At 39.1% G+C, this 17027-nt stretch overlaps 2 protein-coding genes across 3 annotated transcripts in view; both read left to right on the top strand.

Moving 5' to 3' along the window:
- Positions 1-2372, top strand: part of hepacama (hepatic and glial cell adhesion molecule a) — a 7707-nt gene extending 5335 nt beyond the window's left edge. Inside the window, exons 4-7 of the mRNA XM_032510147.1 lie at positions 307-397; positions 631-698; positions 856-926; positions 1564-2372. Of these exons, the coding sequence (XP_032366038.1) occupies positions 307-397; positions 631-698; positions 856-926; positions 1564-1926 (593 nt within the window). The 3' untranslated portion in view covers positions 1927-2372. The remainder of the gene's footprint in view (positions 1-306; positions 398-630; positions 699-855; positions 927-1563) is intronic.
- Positions 2373-6829: 4457 nt separating this feature from the next.
- Positions 6830-16805, top strand: pde9ac (phosphodiesterase 9ac). Of its 2 annotated transcripts, XM_032510143.1 has the most exons (20): positions 6830-6984; positions 7391-7524; positions 8966-9036; positions 9617-9694; positions 10047-10090; positions 10240-10294; positions 10535-10605; positions 10754-10841; positions 10946-11024; positions 11124-11198; positions 11301-11387; positions 11502-11606; positions 12180-12262; positions 12529-12685; positions 12879-12992; positions 13234-13338; positions 13718-13846; positions 13931-14026; positions 15469-15551; positions 16289-16805. In XM_032510143.1, the coding sequence occupies exons 2-19, from the start codon at positions 7456-7458 to the stop codon at positions 15517-15519; spliced, it is 1557 nt and encodes a 518-aa protein (XP_032366034.1). In that variant the 5' UTR covers positions 6830-6984; positions 7391-7455; the 3' UTR covers positions 15520-15551; positions 16289-16805. The 2 variants fall into 2 exon arrangements, with proteins under 2 accessions (XP_032366034.1, XP_032366036.1); XM_032510145.1 differs by lacking the exon at positions 15469-15551.
- The last annotated feature ends 222 nt before the right edge of the window (positions 16806-17027 follow it).

Genomic DNA, 17027 nt, shown 5'->3' with positions numbered 1-17027 from the left:
CTGTAAAGTGTCTTGAGATAACTTTTGTCATGATTTGATACTATAAATGAAATTAAACTGAAATTCAAGACACAACTTCATTTAATCCTGTAAACTTGACTTTTCCACTATCAGGAATTGATTGGCATGAAGTTTGTAGCTCTGAAATGATAAGTTATGCAAAGGTACAAGTCAGCAATTGAGAGTCAGTGAGAGAGAAACTCCATTGCCCTACTGTAATTGACACAAACCTTCTCCTACTTTCTTTCTTTTGTTCCTTCTTTCTTGCTTTGTCTTTGTCTACCTCTGTGTTTCCCTCTGGTTTAGGACGAAGCTCGCTGTACATCATCCTGTCCACCGGGGGCATATTCCTCCTAATCACCCTGGTGACAGTGTGTGCCTGTTGGAAACCATCCAAGTGAGAGCTACTCTTTTATTCTCTGCCCTCTTTTTCCTCCTCCTCTCTCCCTCCCTCTTTTACTTCCTCTCTCTCTCCCTCCCTCTCTCATCGGCTTTGATATTGCACTTGACAATGTGGCTAGAATCTCAAGTAGCTCACAAGTGTCACTATACACTGACATATTGGTGAAAAAGTAATAAACTCAGTGACCTGTGGCTTTTATGAACTATTGTTTTTTTTTCCTGCTTTAGAAAGAAACATCGACCTGTCCCCCAAAGAGCTCCCATCTATCTGGAGCAGAGTGAACATGGCCATGATGGTGAGCAACAGTTACAGTTAAACATCTTTAAATGTTTATATATGTATGTATATTGTTTAACTTTTAAAATACCACACCCAAGAATAATTTTGCACATTAAAGTGTTTACTGCAGCAGAATATCAACCGATACTAAAATAAATATACATGTTTTGCAGTTGATGTTGTTCCCAAACCAACTACACTTGGCCGAAGGAGTCCCATGCCTCTTTACGTTCTCAATGAAGACGTAAGGCAAACTTTTATGACACAATTTCTATCCGATTCACAATTTCACAATTTCTATCTAGTATCAAATTATATGAGCCATTGAAAGCTTTACAATAAAACAAGACTTTCCTCTCTCACCCTCCCTCCATAATCAATGTTGTAATGTAATGTACGTTTTGCAGGTAAATAGTCAAAAGAAATGTAAAAGGTCGAAGTCCAACAATCATCAAAGTTTTTGCAATGGCAATCCACCAAGTGTAAAATTCAGGGGATCACAAAAGTCATTCAGGATTCATCCTCTGGGCACCACTAATGTCTGCAATCATATTGTACTAATGCATCCAATAGAATATAGAATAGAATAAAACATTTCCTTAAAAAATAAAAATGCCAACCTGTTGTTGGTGCTGGAGAAAAAGTCATAAATGTATCACTGTCATTAGGATTCATCCTCTGGGGACCATGAATGTCTGTCCACAAACTGTGATGGCAATTGGTGAATTAGTAGTTGAGATATTTCAGGATCAAAGTGCAGACCAACATCCATAGAGCACCAGTTTAGATGTTGTACAACTTATGGCTTCATTAAAAGGAGAATAATAGATAACACGACAGTTTATGATGATTATAACCCGTGTATTTTCATCTTGTTTCAGGAGACTATCGAGCGTTCGGAAGAATGTTCTGGCAATGTTGCCGTCCAATCAGAAATGAACATCCCTGCTACCTATGCTCCAGTGCTTCCCCCCTCCTCCAACAGAACTGAGCGGCCCATCTGGTCTGCCCCACGCAGATACCCCCGCTGCCCATCTCCACTGGCACAGCCTCTCCCACAACCCCTTCCAGGTCCTCCCCTGCGCCCGGTCCGCTCCCCTGCTCACTCTCCTTGTTCATCTCCACGCAGTTTCAGCCCGATAAGAAAAGCCCGTCCCCCAGTAGGCATCCCAACCAGCCACCTGCCTGTAGAGGCAGAGTGCCTTGACCCTAGTGATCAGACCCACAGTCCATCACAGCAGTGACGGCTTAATGTACGTTTTCATTCTGTGATATGTAAAGTACATGTGTAGTTTGTTTCACCCTGCCACGAGGATAATGGATTTGATGCACTAGGTAAAGAGATGAGTTTGCAGTCAGCTAATTTTTCACATGCCATTATTTATCACTTATTTCTCTACGGCTATGCACAATATTTCTGTAGTTTTTTCATGCTATCTTGTCATGTGAAAAATGATATTCTGTCTACCAGCATGTAGTATATAATGTATATGATGCTGAGACAGTAAAGAATTTCCAGCTCTGGTATGTTTTTTGCTTCTTTATGAACTATGAATTTTCCTGGGAACATTTGATAATACCTGTACATATGTAAGTTAATAGCTTCGGGTCAGGTGTTCAAACCACAAAGTGTATTGTTATTCAACAGTAGGTCGTCGTATAACCTAAGGTAATAAAAACTGTTTAAATACTTTGTAGTTTGTCATCAGTTATGAACAATCTTTTCACCACAACTCTGCTACAAAAACATTAATTTTAAACTGAACTGTGCTGTATTTTAATCTGTGTTTTAACAAATTCATACCACAAAGTAGAAATGCTTTAAAGTGTTCATATTATGCTCATTTTCAGGTTCATAATTGTATTTAGAGGTTATATCAGAATATGTTTACATGGTTTAATTTTCAAAAAACACCATATCTTTGTTGTACTGCACATTGCTCAAGCTCCTCTTTTCATCCTGTGTGTTGAACTCTTGGCTTTAGCTACAGAGTGAGGGAGTTGCACATGTGCAGTAGCTAGGTCAGGACTTCCAGTCAGAAGCAGAGTATGAGGGCGTGCCACACAAGCAGCTAGGCGATCATTATATCATGTGTTACAAAGTGTGGAACGTTTGTCACAGACGTAAAGGCTGGACTATTCAATTCAATTCAATTTTATTTATGGTATAAATTCATAACAAAAGTTATCTTGAGACCCTTTACAGATAGAGTAGGTCTTGACCACACTCCAGAATTTACAAGGACCCAACAGTTCTAGTGGTTCCCTCCAGAGCAAGCAACAGTACGACAGTGGCGAGGAAAAACTCCCTTTTAAGAAGAAACCTCGGACAGACCCAGGCTCTTGGTAGGCGGTGTCTGACGACCGGTGGGGTTTAAAATGAGGAGTGGCAATAACAGTCACAAAAAATGGTAGTTTGTAGTAGTTTTTTGTAGTAGTTCATGGCATAGCAGGGCACAGGACTACAATAGAGCTGCTTGTGAACAGTGTTTTCTGTTGGAGATGGTAAGGCCCTTTGGGGTGGACTTTGGGCTTTTTCACTTTGAAAACCAATAACATGCCCAACAAGATATATAACACAATAAAGGAAAGGGAAAAAGCCAAAAAGCATAATATGAGCACTTTAACTTTTCTTTTGTCTATGTGAGGGAGCTGATTGTGATCTACCATTCTGGTATGTGTTCTAGTCCCTTGTTCTTGCCCTGTGTTCTAGTGTGAGCTCAATTCCTTTCTAGTACATTAGGTGTCGCCCACACATTGATTTAACTACTGTATTTCACACTTGTATTTTTTTACTTTTACCACTTTTACCACTACAATGTGGCAGTTGACACGTGCCAGTTTGAAGTATAGTGTGTGTGTGTGTTACCACTGTTTTGCTCTTTTGCTTTACCTAAAGCAACATCTATGCACAACTGGTTGCTTAACAGACTCTTCTTAATTATGGAAAAACTGTTTAGAGTAATTAAAGTAATGATTACTTAATGTGGGGTTTGTTTTTTTCCCAATATTATAAAGTTGTTCTTTTATCAACGGCACAAGAAATGCTGTCAGGAAGTGAAGTGCTGAATGATTGTGAGGTACAAGCTTGTGAAGGGTGTGCTATGGGTATAAATGAGCACAACGACGCACACACAAAGTGACAGGATAATGTGTTCCCTTCAGAGGTCCAGCTGGACATCTTTTGTCATTAAGATCTGCATGATTGGATTTATTGCTTTTATCCTGAAATTGAAATGAATCTTCCGCTACTAAAGGTGTGATGAGTCTTGTGGTTGCAAATCAGATCCGCCTGTTTTGATCTGTGCTTTGCTGTCTTTGTTCTATTTGAAACACAATTTATTCCTGGGCACACAGACTCATGAATACACATACAGCATTGCATGTAAACACAAGCATAGACCAGCAAGCACACAAACATGCGCATAATCGCTTTTGGTTTACAGTAGGCCTAAGTGGAAAATAAAATTTACTCAGAAAATGACAGTGGGTGATTTTTATTGAGCTTGGAAATTGCTTTTCATCTGTTTTGATGTCTTATCATGTTTCACCTCTCCTTCAGAGTGGCAGAGGAGCTCTGAAACCCAGGCAGTAATTGGACTCTGGGGAGAAGGATCATCACATCTTTTTGCATACAGTACATGTTTCTGTGTATCTGCAAGCGTGCGGAGAGTAGGTGTCCTATGACTTAAACAGAGTGTATGTATGATGCTCTGCATCTCTAATGACTTATTTCCTTCGTTGAGCCTTGCTTCAAATGTCCTTGTACATACCAGACTATTGATGTGTGATGAAGTTTCCCGAATAGGAGGGTGACTTTATTGTCGGAAAGCTTGTATCTAGTGTGTCTTGTATCATGACAGGGTTTCATTCATCTATCTGTTCTAGGCCCAAAGAGGTCAAATTGTTCAATATTTCACCACAAAAAAAGCAACGATCGGAAGAAACATCCAACGAGCAAATACAAATGTGTGTACCTGCACTTAGTTTATTCTTCTTTTCTACTCTATTAATCATCTATCAACGCTTTACATTCATCTTGTGACTCAGGAGGGAGGACGACCCTTAGGATGAGAACCCCTGCATTTTAAAACTGCACACAACATGTTAAAAAAATGCTCCAACAGGAAAAACACTTCTTACAGACTGAAGCACCAGTATTATCAGTATTAATGTATAATGTACAGTACATTACAGTTTTTCTCAGTCACTTTGGTGCATTTCTCGAATCATTCTCGACATTTGCAAAACAGTAAGTGTATTTCTCAAAACGCTTCATACAAATAGCAAAACACCATAGAGTACATTGATTACTGCAAAAGCCAGTCTCTTGCTCAAAATCCTTAGTTCATCTTTCAAAAGTAGATATCTGTCAGACATTGTAACATTGTGTTGTGCTATATATATACTCGCCAGTTGATGGTTCACGAGATTTACCTTCATTAGAGAGAGATTCTGAATTTACCAATTCAGGACAGATTTAGAAAAAAGACTAATGGAAATGTATAGAAATATGCTTGACAAATTATGACAACTTCAACCATTTTGCATGTAAAGACGTATGGTATTAACTAAAGCAATTGATAATGTAGGAAACAGCAGAGAAATGTACACATTCATTTGCATGGATGCACCGAAGCATTTGCAACTTGTTCAAAGAAATGAGAAACAGCTTTTTTGATGTGCACAAATGACACAATGATGTGAAGATTGAACAAGTAGTCTTGAGAATTTCAATTCTGATCTGAGAAATATACCAAAGCGACTGAGAAAAACTGTAATACATTAGTTATTTGGGTCAGATTACTTCTTCCACACTGCTATTGAGGGATCCCTCCTCTGTTGCCCCTCCTAAGGTGTCTTCTTTTTTCTCAATAAATCTGTTTTCCTTATCCAAATTGAGGTTCTCAAGACAAATGTTGAAGGCTACATATTGTAAAGCCCCCAAGACAAATGGAGGCAGATGTTGCAATTTCGGGCTATATAACATGAAATGAAATGCACAAAGAAAAGTCATTCCTCATTTCAAAATCTTCTCAAGTGCTATGGTGATCTGACAAAACCATCTGCTAGACATGTTCTCAACAAGTGGATGAGTGGACTGGGGAGGGTAACACACACACACACACACGCACACACACACACACACACACACACACACACATACACACACACACACACACACAAATATGCATGTGCACCCACACACACACCTAAACACAAACACAAATACATCTAAAACTACTTTGTAGAAGGGCACTCAGATAGCGCAGACCTTAAATCAAGGCTGAAGACCTTTCTTTTTAATGTTGCCTTTCTTTGAATAATTGTTGATTTTATACTGCACTGTTAATTGTAGCTGTTTTTAGTTTTTTGCTTCTCTTTAATGTTTTATGTAACGCACATTTAATTGCCCTGTTGCTGTAATGTGCTATACAAACAAAGCTGCCTTGCCTTCAGCCAAGGCTTGCCTCACAATGTTAATGCATTATGAATTTTCCCAGAGGGGAACTCATTTTTTCAGTTATTCCGATACCACATGAATTGAATGCAGTCTTCCTTGGCCCATGCCACACCCTCCCACCAAATAAAAAAAGTCTGTCCGATAGTTTTCCATAATCATGCTGACAGACAAACAAACCAACAAACAAACAAACCAACCGAACAAAAACCTTAACCTTCTTTGCAATTTGCAACATAAAACACATCTACACATGTATATGCAATTCAGCAGTCATGCAACTCAGGCTGACAGAAAGAACAAAGCATTGGTTGAAGTGAGGGCCCCCCTAATAAGATGTCATTTTCCATCTGTTGATGGGTGCTAAAATTAAAATTAATTGCTGCATTCAACAGAACACATGCATAACATATATTTGTCTATCCAGGTTCCAATCAAATATCCGTGTAGTTAACAAATAATGTTCAGTATTTGATGAAGATATAGTGCTTTGGTGTATTTCCCCCTTATGAGACACAGAGAATTAGACTATGTAGAAAAGAAGTGTGTGACCAACGCACATAAAAGCCCTACACATTTTGAGACATTAGGGTTGTATTTTTTCTATGGTACCTGTCTCCTGGCAACCAGTAAGAGGGCCAGTTATATTCATACTACTCCATATCCCTCTTGCTCCCTTTGGCATACCCTCTCTCATCTTCTCTATGATTCACATCCTCTCTCTTTCTCTCGCTCTCCCTTTGTGTATGTGCATCTGTGTGTCTGCATGTGAGTCAGCAGTATCCACAGCACCTGGGACATTACCTTTCGTATCCACAGGGAAAGCTGCATCGCTGACATTGTGAGTGCTCTAGCATTTCTTCAATTAATTTGACCGTGATTTATTTAAACTGTATCATTATGTTGTGTTATGTTGTTTTACATTGAACGAAAAACACTTTACTATTTAATTAAATTGTGAAAACAGGCTGTGTATTATGGAAAATATTCTTTTTTTATACATTTGTCGTGGTAATTTATTGGCTTTGTTTTATATTTATATTTGTATTTATTTTTTTCTTTCTTTTAAACTTCGTCATTTGAAATTTGTTGACAGAAAACTCAACATGCACACTTGTTGCTTCTGTTTTCTTTTCATTTGTCATGATTTACTGTTTTTCCGCAGTACGCTCAGCTGTTTCTGCACACAATAACAGAAAAGAATATCTATGTGTGTAATATCTCCAATATCTCTGGTGGCTCATCAGGTTTGTTGATCAGGGCATCGAGCCAGAATCTTTGCGGGTGTTTGAGAGAGGAGAGGGAGGTCAACATGGGCTCCAGCTCCTCCTCTTATGCCCCTAAAACCATTTACCTGGATGTGGATGGGAAAGTGCAAAAGGTGAGTCTGATTCCAGTGAAAAGGCTGTATTTCTGTTTGTTTTTGTTTACTTTATCAAATTCCGTTCAGTCTCCCTTATTTGTTATAAATATAATGTAACTAAAACATTTTGCATCTGTGTGAAATGAGCTGGTTTGAATATAAAGTTAACATATGTACAGTATATATACAGAATGTATATTTATATATATATACATATATAGTATATACTTTATTGTTTTGTATTTTTGACAGCAAACTGGTCAAATACTGTAAATTGGATTGGTAATAAATTAAAACCAATACAGATTTAATATGACCCAAATATGATAACTGTAAACCATAAACAGTATCTTTAGGTATTAGGTATCTAACTGTAGTCAAATAAATCAACAAACTAATGAAAAATACTTGAATAATGTTGTATGGATTGTTTTGGCAACACATTCCAAGGTATGTTTAAATTCATGCAGTTGGGACTCATCCACTGAATTTTCATTTTTATTTGTTTATTTATTTAATTAATTAATTTAACATTAAGACATTGTGAATGTTGTAATTGGTTTAATTATAAAACCAACTTTAAACAACACCTGTTGTTAACAACTCACACACACCAGCATTCATTTCTGCAGCCTCACACCTCTGTTGTACATGAATGAAAATGCGGATTTTGATTATTTCCTTATGCTTCATTTTATAGAAGAAGCAATGAAGCCAATAAACAGAGGTGATAAACAAAAGAAAAAGGAAAAAAATGGAATGCAAAATAAGATGTAGCATGGATTTATTCCAGAGTTTTAGTCGTGACAAATGGTGTGAGCCTTGAGTTTCGTGTTTCTGCGTTCCAAACATGCTGCCAGATGAATGAAGCCCTTGTTGATCTGGTGATGCAGAGTGCTTCAAGTAGAGAGCTGGCGATGACACATGTCTGTTCAAGAGCCCCGAGCCCACAGCCTGAGGCTGAATGTTTGTCTGCTACACCTGCTCCCTTCAAGATGTGAGATTGCATTTTTTGCACGCAGTTTACGCGCACGAGTGCTAGGTTTTATAAACCGATTTGGTTACATGACAGGCATGGATACTGTTGCTGTCTTTAATAGCTCCATGAACACCAACACTCCAGCTGTCCTTTTCTTTCTCTCAGTGGTCTCTCTGCTGACTTGACCGTATTCAACCATAAAACGAGCCAACCCTTACTCCATGTTCCCATATGTCAAAAAAACACATGAAATGTGACAACCGTTTCACCCTGTCAGCACTGAGGCCTTATATACAAACCACAGCAGCTGTCTGTGTGCAGGTGTGCCTTGGGAAACCATGTAGACACAGATTGCACGGTGTTGGATTTGTGGGCCACAGAAGAGGGTTTCTCCTAATATGTTCATCCAATGTACATAGTAGAGGTCTTCTGCCATCATTTCCATCATATGAATTTATACAAGATGCATTTCCCTCACAGGTGGTGTTCAGTCGGCACTGCAGCCCCTGTGACATCAAGGAGCTTCTGTGTTCCTCATCTCACATTGCCAGGTTTGTTGTTTTGTTTTCTCACTGATGTTATTTTTTTCACACGTCACATCGCTCCCTATCTGGCTCTCTTGGTGTACTTGAAAATGGCTCTAAAACCTTAGAACCATCACAAAGCAGCATAAAGCAGCCAAGAAAATGAGCATGTGCATGCAATATGCAGGCAGACCCACTGCATTAGCCATACACATCAAAGCAGACAATGATAAATGATAAATGCAACATGAAGTCACCGTCTGGCTTTAGTTCTGTTTTGCTGAAGAATATAAATACATACATGCATTTTTCATCCATTTGGCCCTCTTTCTCTTTCATTCAGCAAGTTAAAGTCTTTACTGACTCCACTTTGTAATATACTGTAGGAAAAAATACTTTCTTGTACACATTTTTCTGTAAAGCACAACAAGAAATACATGTTTGTTTGTATACGTAATGTATGGCTCATTTTTGTTTAACCCTGCAGTCTCCCGGGGCAAAAAACAATTCCACATTTTGAAAAGACTCCTATTTTGAGAATCAATGTAAAATATTAAGGAGAGTGACTAAAACTGTGCACATCTACTAACCTTTCCTCTCACTGCAGGAACACTGCCATCATGATGGTGGACCCAGAAGGAGCCTTGGTCTCAATAGATCCAACCATGCCCACCAACTCTCCAAAGTAACATACCAGCATTATCATATTGCTTTTGTATAGAAATCACATTTTTACATTTTACTTATGTCATCCTTTTTCTAAATTCATTTTTGTTTTTGCAAAAACTCTAAAAATCGAGGTCAAGATTTAAAGATTTGTTTACCTTGGAAACGGTAGCTAACAAAACAATCTCACCACAGGGTTCTTTTGGTAGCTGCTACAGGGTTTTCTACACAACAGCTTCTCCAACAGCTACTTAATGAACCCTGTGGTCAGATTGCTCTGTCAATATTTGGAAAAGAGAACAATATAAAGAAATTGTTTGGCTGATGCCATAAATTAGGAATAATCACTGCTCCTCTGATTTTTTTCACAGCTTTCTCTACAAAGTTGTTCCTCTGTCTACTGGTCAACTTGGAGGTAAGTTGTCAGTAACAGCTTTATTTCCCTTTCACTCTAACACACACACACACACACACACACACATACACACACATTCCTGTAACAATGAGCTTGAAAATACCAAACTTGATCATGATGATTTATCAGGAGTGCATTTGTGTCTGCAGAGAAGGAGGACATGTTTCAGAACGTGTTGTCCCAGGTGGCTGATCAGTTCAGCAGGTAACACCTCAGTTGTTTATATTATGTTATGGCAGAAGCCTGCCGCCCCCCCCTTGCCCTTACATACCTGACACTAGGGGGTAGTGGTAATATGAGCTTCAACTCGCAAGTTATATCAGTTCTTTCCCCTTTGTCATTTATTTAGTAGGCCCCATTCCAGTTTTATTTTGTCATTATGACCAATGGACCATGTGGAATATGTGTCAGTCTCTTATCTTTTATTATTTTTTCCTCTCACAGAGCTTTTCGCATCAACGAGTTGAAGACTGAGGTCACCAACAGGCTAGCAATGCTGGAGAAGAGAGTGGAATGTATGTGGTACATTTAGGTTACATAAAGAAAAGAGACCCCCAGAAAATCTTTTTCCGATGCAATAGAATTTGAGATTTAAATGAAACATGAAATGCAGCTAAAATATACTGAAGCCAAACTGCGATACCTCTTGTCATCTTGTTTCAGTGGAGGGCTTAAAGGTGGTGGAGATTGAGAAGTGTAAAAATGATCTGAAAAAGCTACGAGATGAGATGACTTCAAGAGGTGGTGGCAGGTGAAATGAATAAAAAGACATTAGACCATTTTACTCACACATGTCAAGAGAAACAAAATCGTCCTAAATAAAACTTTTTGGGATGTCATTCCTTTTAAATTCAGAGTAAATTGTCCATGCAAATATAACTTTGATGATGGGAAGAAGGTAACTCCTAGACGAGATGTCCCCAATTACCCAAAGGTATGTCCACTGGGACTATCATTTGCATTACTTTCGGGCAAAAATAACTTCATGAATCTCTACAGCCTCTTCTGATGGCCTTGTTTATTTGGCATACAGTACACACTGTCTCAGGAGACTGTTGAGGCGCTAAAGAAGCCAACATTCGACGTCTGGCACTGGGAACATAACGAGGTTTGTCAGCATTGCTGCTCCAGAACTCAATAGGCCATTTCCTTTCTATGTTGTCTACATGTCTGAGGTCTGAATGTCTTTTCTCTTCCTCTGTGACTGCAGATGCTAAGTTGTTTGGAGTATATGTACCATGACTTGGGACTGGTGAAGGAATTCAACATGAACCCTATCACACTCAAACGCTGGCTGGTATAGTTAGAGTTATAGAGGGCATTACAAAACTGTTTTCAAATGGTACAAGGATGGAAATGTTTTTGGTTAAAGAGTTTTCAGTCAGTTGCTGAATTAATGATTCTCTCCTAGTTGGCGATTCAGGAGAACTACCGCAGCAACCCTTTCCACAACTTTCGCCACTGCTTCTGCGTCAGTCAGATGATGTATGGCATGATTCATCTCTGCAACCTACAGGTATGGTCCGTTTGTGTGTGTGTGTGTGTGTGTGTGTGTGTGTGTGTGTGTGTGTGTGTGTGTGTGTGTGTGTGTGTGTGTGTGTGTGTGTGTGTGTGTGTGTGTGTGTGTGTGTGTGTGTGTTTTCCTGATAAGGTTAAGTTCTGAACAATTAAACATTTCTTATAAGATGTTTTTTTTTTTTTTTTTAAATACCAACCAAGACTAGACTGGGTAAACCCCCCCTCCCCGCCCACTCTGCCGTTGATTTGATTTCGTCCTCCAGCTCGGTCTTGAAACCTGCACGTTGATTCTCTAGCATCAGTTCACAATTTCAGCAACCCGTTGATGTCGCTTCTACATCACCCAGGTCCTTGGTCTGGTTGGTCTGACTACCCAATTGCGTACAGAGTCATTTGAACTATCCTCGTTGGTCCCGCCTCTTGTGCAGAGAAAATACTTCCCAGACCAATCTTAAATCTTGGTCTGGTGATAGTCTGACTAGACCAAGACTTGATATTTTGCCATTTTTTGGACAACTTGTATTAATTTATACTTAAACACATATACTCATACATTTATACTGTTGTGCAGGAGAAGCTGACTCTCACAGATATGGGCATTCTAATGACAGCTGCAGTGTGTCATGACCTGGACCACCCTGGCTACAACAACACGTAAGACTCCCTACTCTGTCTGTAGGTGTGTTGAAAGACGTAGCACTGCAGATGCCCATTGACCCCAGTATGTTTAGACATCCTCTGCCATCATTTTTGTCAGTGAACTGTGAAACTAGTTGAGCATGGAGAGAGTTCAGGTATGTAAACACACTGATTCAGATTATCATGTTGTTTCTGGTTGGAGCTTTGGGCGGGCGAGGACTCATCTTTTCATGGGAATATACATTTAATCCATCCATTTACCCATGTTATCCATCTACCAGGTACCAAATCAATGCTCACACAGAGCTGGCAGTGCGATACAATGACATATCTCCACTGGAGAACCATCACTGCGCTGTGGCCTTCCAGATCCTTTCTCTTCCTGAGTGCAATATTTTTGCAAATGTGGATCCTGAGGCCTTCAAACAGATCCGACAGGTGAGATGCACATGTAAAACCTTCACTATTCATGACAAGCAAGTTTTTTCTTCATCCTGCACAATCCTGTAACATATTGACATATACATTATTGATTTATTCTTCATCTGCAGACTATTTTTATTTTTTAATGATTGCAATTGTCATGCAACTATCTTATAGCAGACTTTTGGTTTTGTTCTTATATTTCCAGACAATTATCACCCTCATCCTGGCCACGGACATGGCCAGACATGGGGAGATACTAGACTCCTTCAAGCAAAAAGTGGACAACTTTGATTTCACCAACGAAGAGCATGTGACATGTGTATGTATACACTACCATACCGTACTGTACATGCAACACATGACCTCAACACAAGCAGGCCTTTATCCGTTGAGTGTGCTGTGATCAGCAGAGGCCAAATGGACGGTATTAGTGTAATTGGGAAAGTTGTCACAGAAATACCATATATGCTGGATGTGTTGCCGATGGTGAAAAGGCTTCTTTATCCTGTGTTTTTTTATGTGATGCATGTATGTTTGTGCACATGTGCGTGTGTCTTCAGCTGAAGATGGTTTTAATCAAGTGCTGTGACATTTCCAACGAAGTGAGGCCAACTGAGGTAGCTGAGCCATGGGTGGACTGCCTACTGGAGGAGTACTTCATGCAGGTGACCTCACCTGAAACTTATCGTAACATATTTCTTGGAAATCCATTATCAAAATCTAGAGATGGGCCGATACCTTGTTTTGCTTCCCAATACCAATTCCGATTGGTATCTTGAACTTGTGTATCGGCCGATCCAGAGTACTGATCCGATACCAGTGTGTTGTTATGTATTTTATTAGGTTTTAACGTAGATTTTCTTTAGGGCTTTATTACGCGGTATTGGATCGTTGCATAAACTCCAGTACGGAGGCGGTACCGATATTGGTATTGGTACTGAAACATCTTTATCAAAATCCATCATGTCAACTCAAGATGAAGAAAAAAAACTGAACATTGTAAGCAATAGCTAAATAACAATATTCCAACGGATGTGCTTCCAGAGTGACCGGGAGAAGTCTGAGGGTCTCCCCGTGGCTCCCTTCATGGACAGAGATAAAGTCACCAAACCCACTGCTCAGATTGGATTCATCAAGTTTGTCCTCATCCCAATGTTTGAGACTGTCATGAAGGTACGATCATGTGTTTGTACAAATGTTTCTTTAAATACACACTTACTGATTAACAAGGTTTCCTCTCACTGTGGTGTCCAACAGCTTTTCCCTCAGATTGAGGAGATCATGGTTCAACCTTTAAGAGACTCTCGTGACCACTATGAGGAGCTGAAACAGATTGATGATGCCATGACAGAGGTAGAGCTTATTCTACATTATTCTATTCCATTCATCCATCTATCCATCTATCTATATATCTATCTATCTATCTATCCATCTATCTATCTATCTATCTATCTATCTATCTATCTATGTAACATAACATCAACATGCAGGAGGTGTGTAGCAAAGCTAGAATCTGTGATGGAGATGGGATATGAGCTAGATTGCTAAAATATACACACAAACACACATAGACACACACATGCTACTCCTTATACTTTCTCTGACCTCCTTTTATTTACCTGTTGTCTACTGTGGCTATTACATGTCATTGTCTGGACATATTGTAAGTGTGTAGTGAGAATTGAAATAACAGTGTTTCTGTTAGTAAGGGATGTTTCACAATGTGAAAAAATGGAAATGAAAAAGTGATTATTTAAAGGAATAGTTTGATATTTTTAGAAATATGCTTATTTAATACACTTCGTGTAACATTTTGTGACCCTTTATATTTTCTTGACTCTGTCCAGTGGCAGGCAATTCAAATCAAGTCAATTTTATCTATGTAGCCCAAAATTACAAATCCTAAATTTGCCTCACACACTTTACAATCTGTACAGCATACCTCTACCTTTAGCCTCGTAGCAACCAGCAGAGACTCCAGAAAGTTACTGGTCCCAGCCGAGAATTAAAAGCAAATGAATACGGAGCACCTAAGTGGGGATGGGGAGAAACAAAATAGATGGGTACAAAAATATATCTATACTGTACTTACTTTTGCATTCTCCCGAACTTTTGTGTTCCATCAAAACTTGAGAGATCAAATTGAGATTAAAAAAACACACTGTGAGCCCCAGCGCTGGGGTTTCTATTTTATAAACCTCTCCCACGGGTGTGAGTGTTCTATTGTCGTGGTTGTTTCCATGGTGCCGAACTGACCGAGAAGTACATAGAGTTTTTTTCTCCTTTTCCCCCCCCAACCAGAAAAAGTACAGTATTTGTCTTTTTTTTCTACAAATCTACTTCTTCTTGCTCCCCCATATCCGAGGTGCTCCATAAAATAAGCGTATTTCCAAAAATAGGAATGGATTGAACTTGCGCACACATACAGTGATCACAAGAAAACAATTTCTTCATGGTCGCAAACATGTAGTTGTGCCTGTGTGACCATACCAAATTAAATTTGGTTTGTAGCACACTGCCAGTCCAGAATACAACAAAGTGTAAGTGTGTAAAACACTGGCAGTAATACAGGTTTCCTGCTGTGAGGAGGCAACTGGAAAACAAATCACAGTCAATCAACACAGTGTTATTTAAGCTTTTCATCTGGAGCTACCAAACAATACCAATTATCAGTTGTGAAATGTGTGGGACATGAGGTTTCGCACACACACACACACACACACACACATGCACACACACGTACGCACACACATAAACCCCTTGCTAACATAAAGGTGTGTCTTTTGTTCAATGAGGCACAGAAGAAAAAAACTGAAAATATGTCATTAGGCGGGAAGAAGAAGTAAGCTCTGCAGTGAGTGAGTGCAAAGGTATCTGTGTAAGTAAAAGCAACTGACTCCTTGATTTTACTTTAGTGTTAGTGTCATGAGTGCGCTCTGTCCCTGCCTCTCTCTGGCCTCTCTGCAAAGCAACTCTCCTCTGTACTGAACTCTATCTACAAAAGCCACACCTTTAGAAATGGGCAGCACTTTCATCACTTTGGATTTGCCTTTTAAATTTGCACCAAGGAGTTAATATTAATTTACTCACAAAAAAACAAAAACAAGGGGGTAATCCCATGTAGTCGGCCCAAGCTAAATTGGTTCAGCATGTGAAATTATTGGCAAGTACGAGGGTCATGGTTGTGTAGAAGTTAAATCGCTGACAAAGAAAAAAGGAAGAAAAAAAGTTCAATAGCTTAAAAGTAAGCATATTTTTGATTCTTTTTGATTCCTGTAATGTCATCACAGAACACGTCTCCTTTCATATTGTTATTTTCACGGCTGAAAACAAAGTGGTGAAGTTGCTGCTCATTTGTTTTCCTCTTAAAAACCATGTGAGTAAGTTCTGACTTTCCACACAGGGAGGCCAGTTCTCACTCCCAGCTCTTAAAGGCACTTTCAGACCAATAGCCTTCATCTGTGGTGGATAATGACCACCCACACTTTTAGTGGTCAAGCATGGTTTGTGCTGATAGGCACAGCTCGCTTGTTTTTAAACCTAGTTTTAGTTTCCGCTTTCCTCTTTAACTCCCTGCTGTTTCTCTCCACCTAATCCAATTTTTTTTCATTACAGGGTTCGTCTTTTGTGATTACACTCAGGAAAGACTTTAAAACATGTGAGTGAGGCCTCGGTGAAGATGGATCACGATCAGAAGGGAGAGAAAAGACACTGCTTGGCTACATACTGAACTAAATGTAGGCGTCAAGGTGGCATCTTGAACTTTGACTTAGACTTTTGCACTGGATGTAACAGACAGGGACCTGCTGACCTCTTTGTATAGTATGGTGTTTATGTTGTTCTCTCTACTCACATTTTTGATTTCATTTTATTTGTTTATTTTATTTCATCTCAATAGTGGAAAAAAGGACACATTTTCCAAGAACAAAGCTAAAGTATTTTAAGACAAATAACCATTCATTTAAAAAATATATACATATATACAGTATATATATGTATACATACATAATCAAACATTGTTTTTTAGTAGAAGAATGAAATGCACCAAAGCTGAAATTTTTAAAGCGCCCATCATTTTCAGGTTCATAATTGTATTTTGACATTGTACCAGATTAGGTTTACATGGATTCATTTCCAAAAAACACCATATTTTTGTTGTACCGCACGCTGCAGATCCTCTTTTCACCCTGTGTGTTTGGTTCTCTGTTTTAGCTACAGAGTGAGAAATCTCACTTCTATACTATCTTTGTCCATCAGCTAGACAACTTTTTCTCCAACGTTGGTCAGTACAAGGCAGGCAGGGAGACGGAGGGCAGGGAGACTTCTTCTAAACGAGGGCACACTTGTGGAATAC

Source organism: Etheostoma spectabile, chromosome 3 (assembly GCF_008692095.1).
Source record: "Etheostoma spectabile isolate EspeVRDwgs_2016 chromosome 3, UIUC_Espe_1.0, whole genome shotgun sequence".
NCBI lineage: Eukaryota > Metazoa > Chordata > Actinopteri > Perciformes > Percidae > Etheostoma > Etheostoma spectabile.
The sequence above is the reverse complement of the archived record's forward strand: the minus strand, read 5'-3'. Positions and strand labels throughout refer to the sequence as shown.

Excerpts from the sequence above, each read along its gene's own strand:
- pde9ac (XM_032510145.1), top strand. The coding sequence starts at position 7,456 with ATGGGCTCCAGCTCCTCCTCTTATGCCCCTAAAACCATTTACCTGGAT. Across the intron at positions 10,091-10,239 it reads GTCTACTGGTCAACTTGGAG|AGAAGGAGGACATGTTTCAG; the intron begins GTAAGTTGTCAG and ends TTGTGTCTGCAG. Across the intron at positions 11,199-11,300 it reads GGCACTGGGAACATAACGAG|ATGCTAAGTTGTTTGGAGTA; the intron begins GTTTGTCAGCAT and ends CTGTGACTGCAG.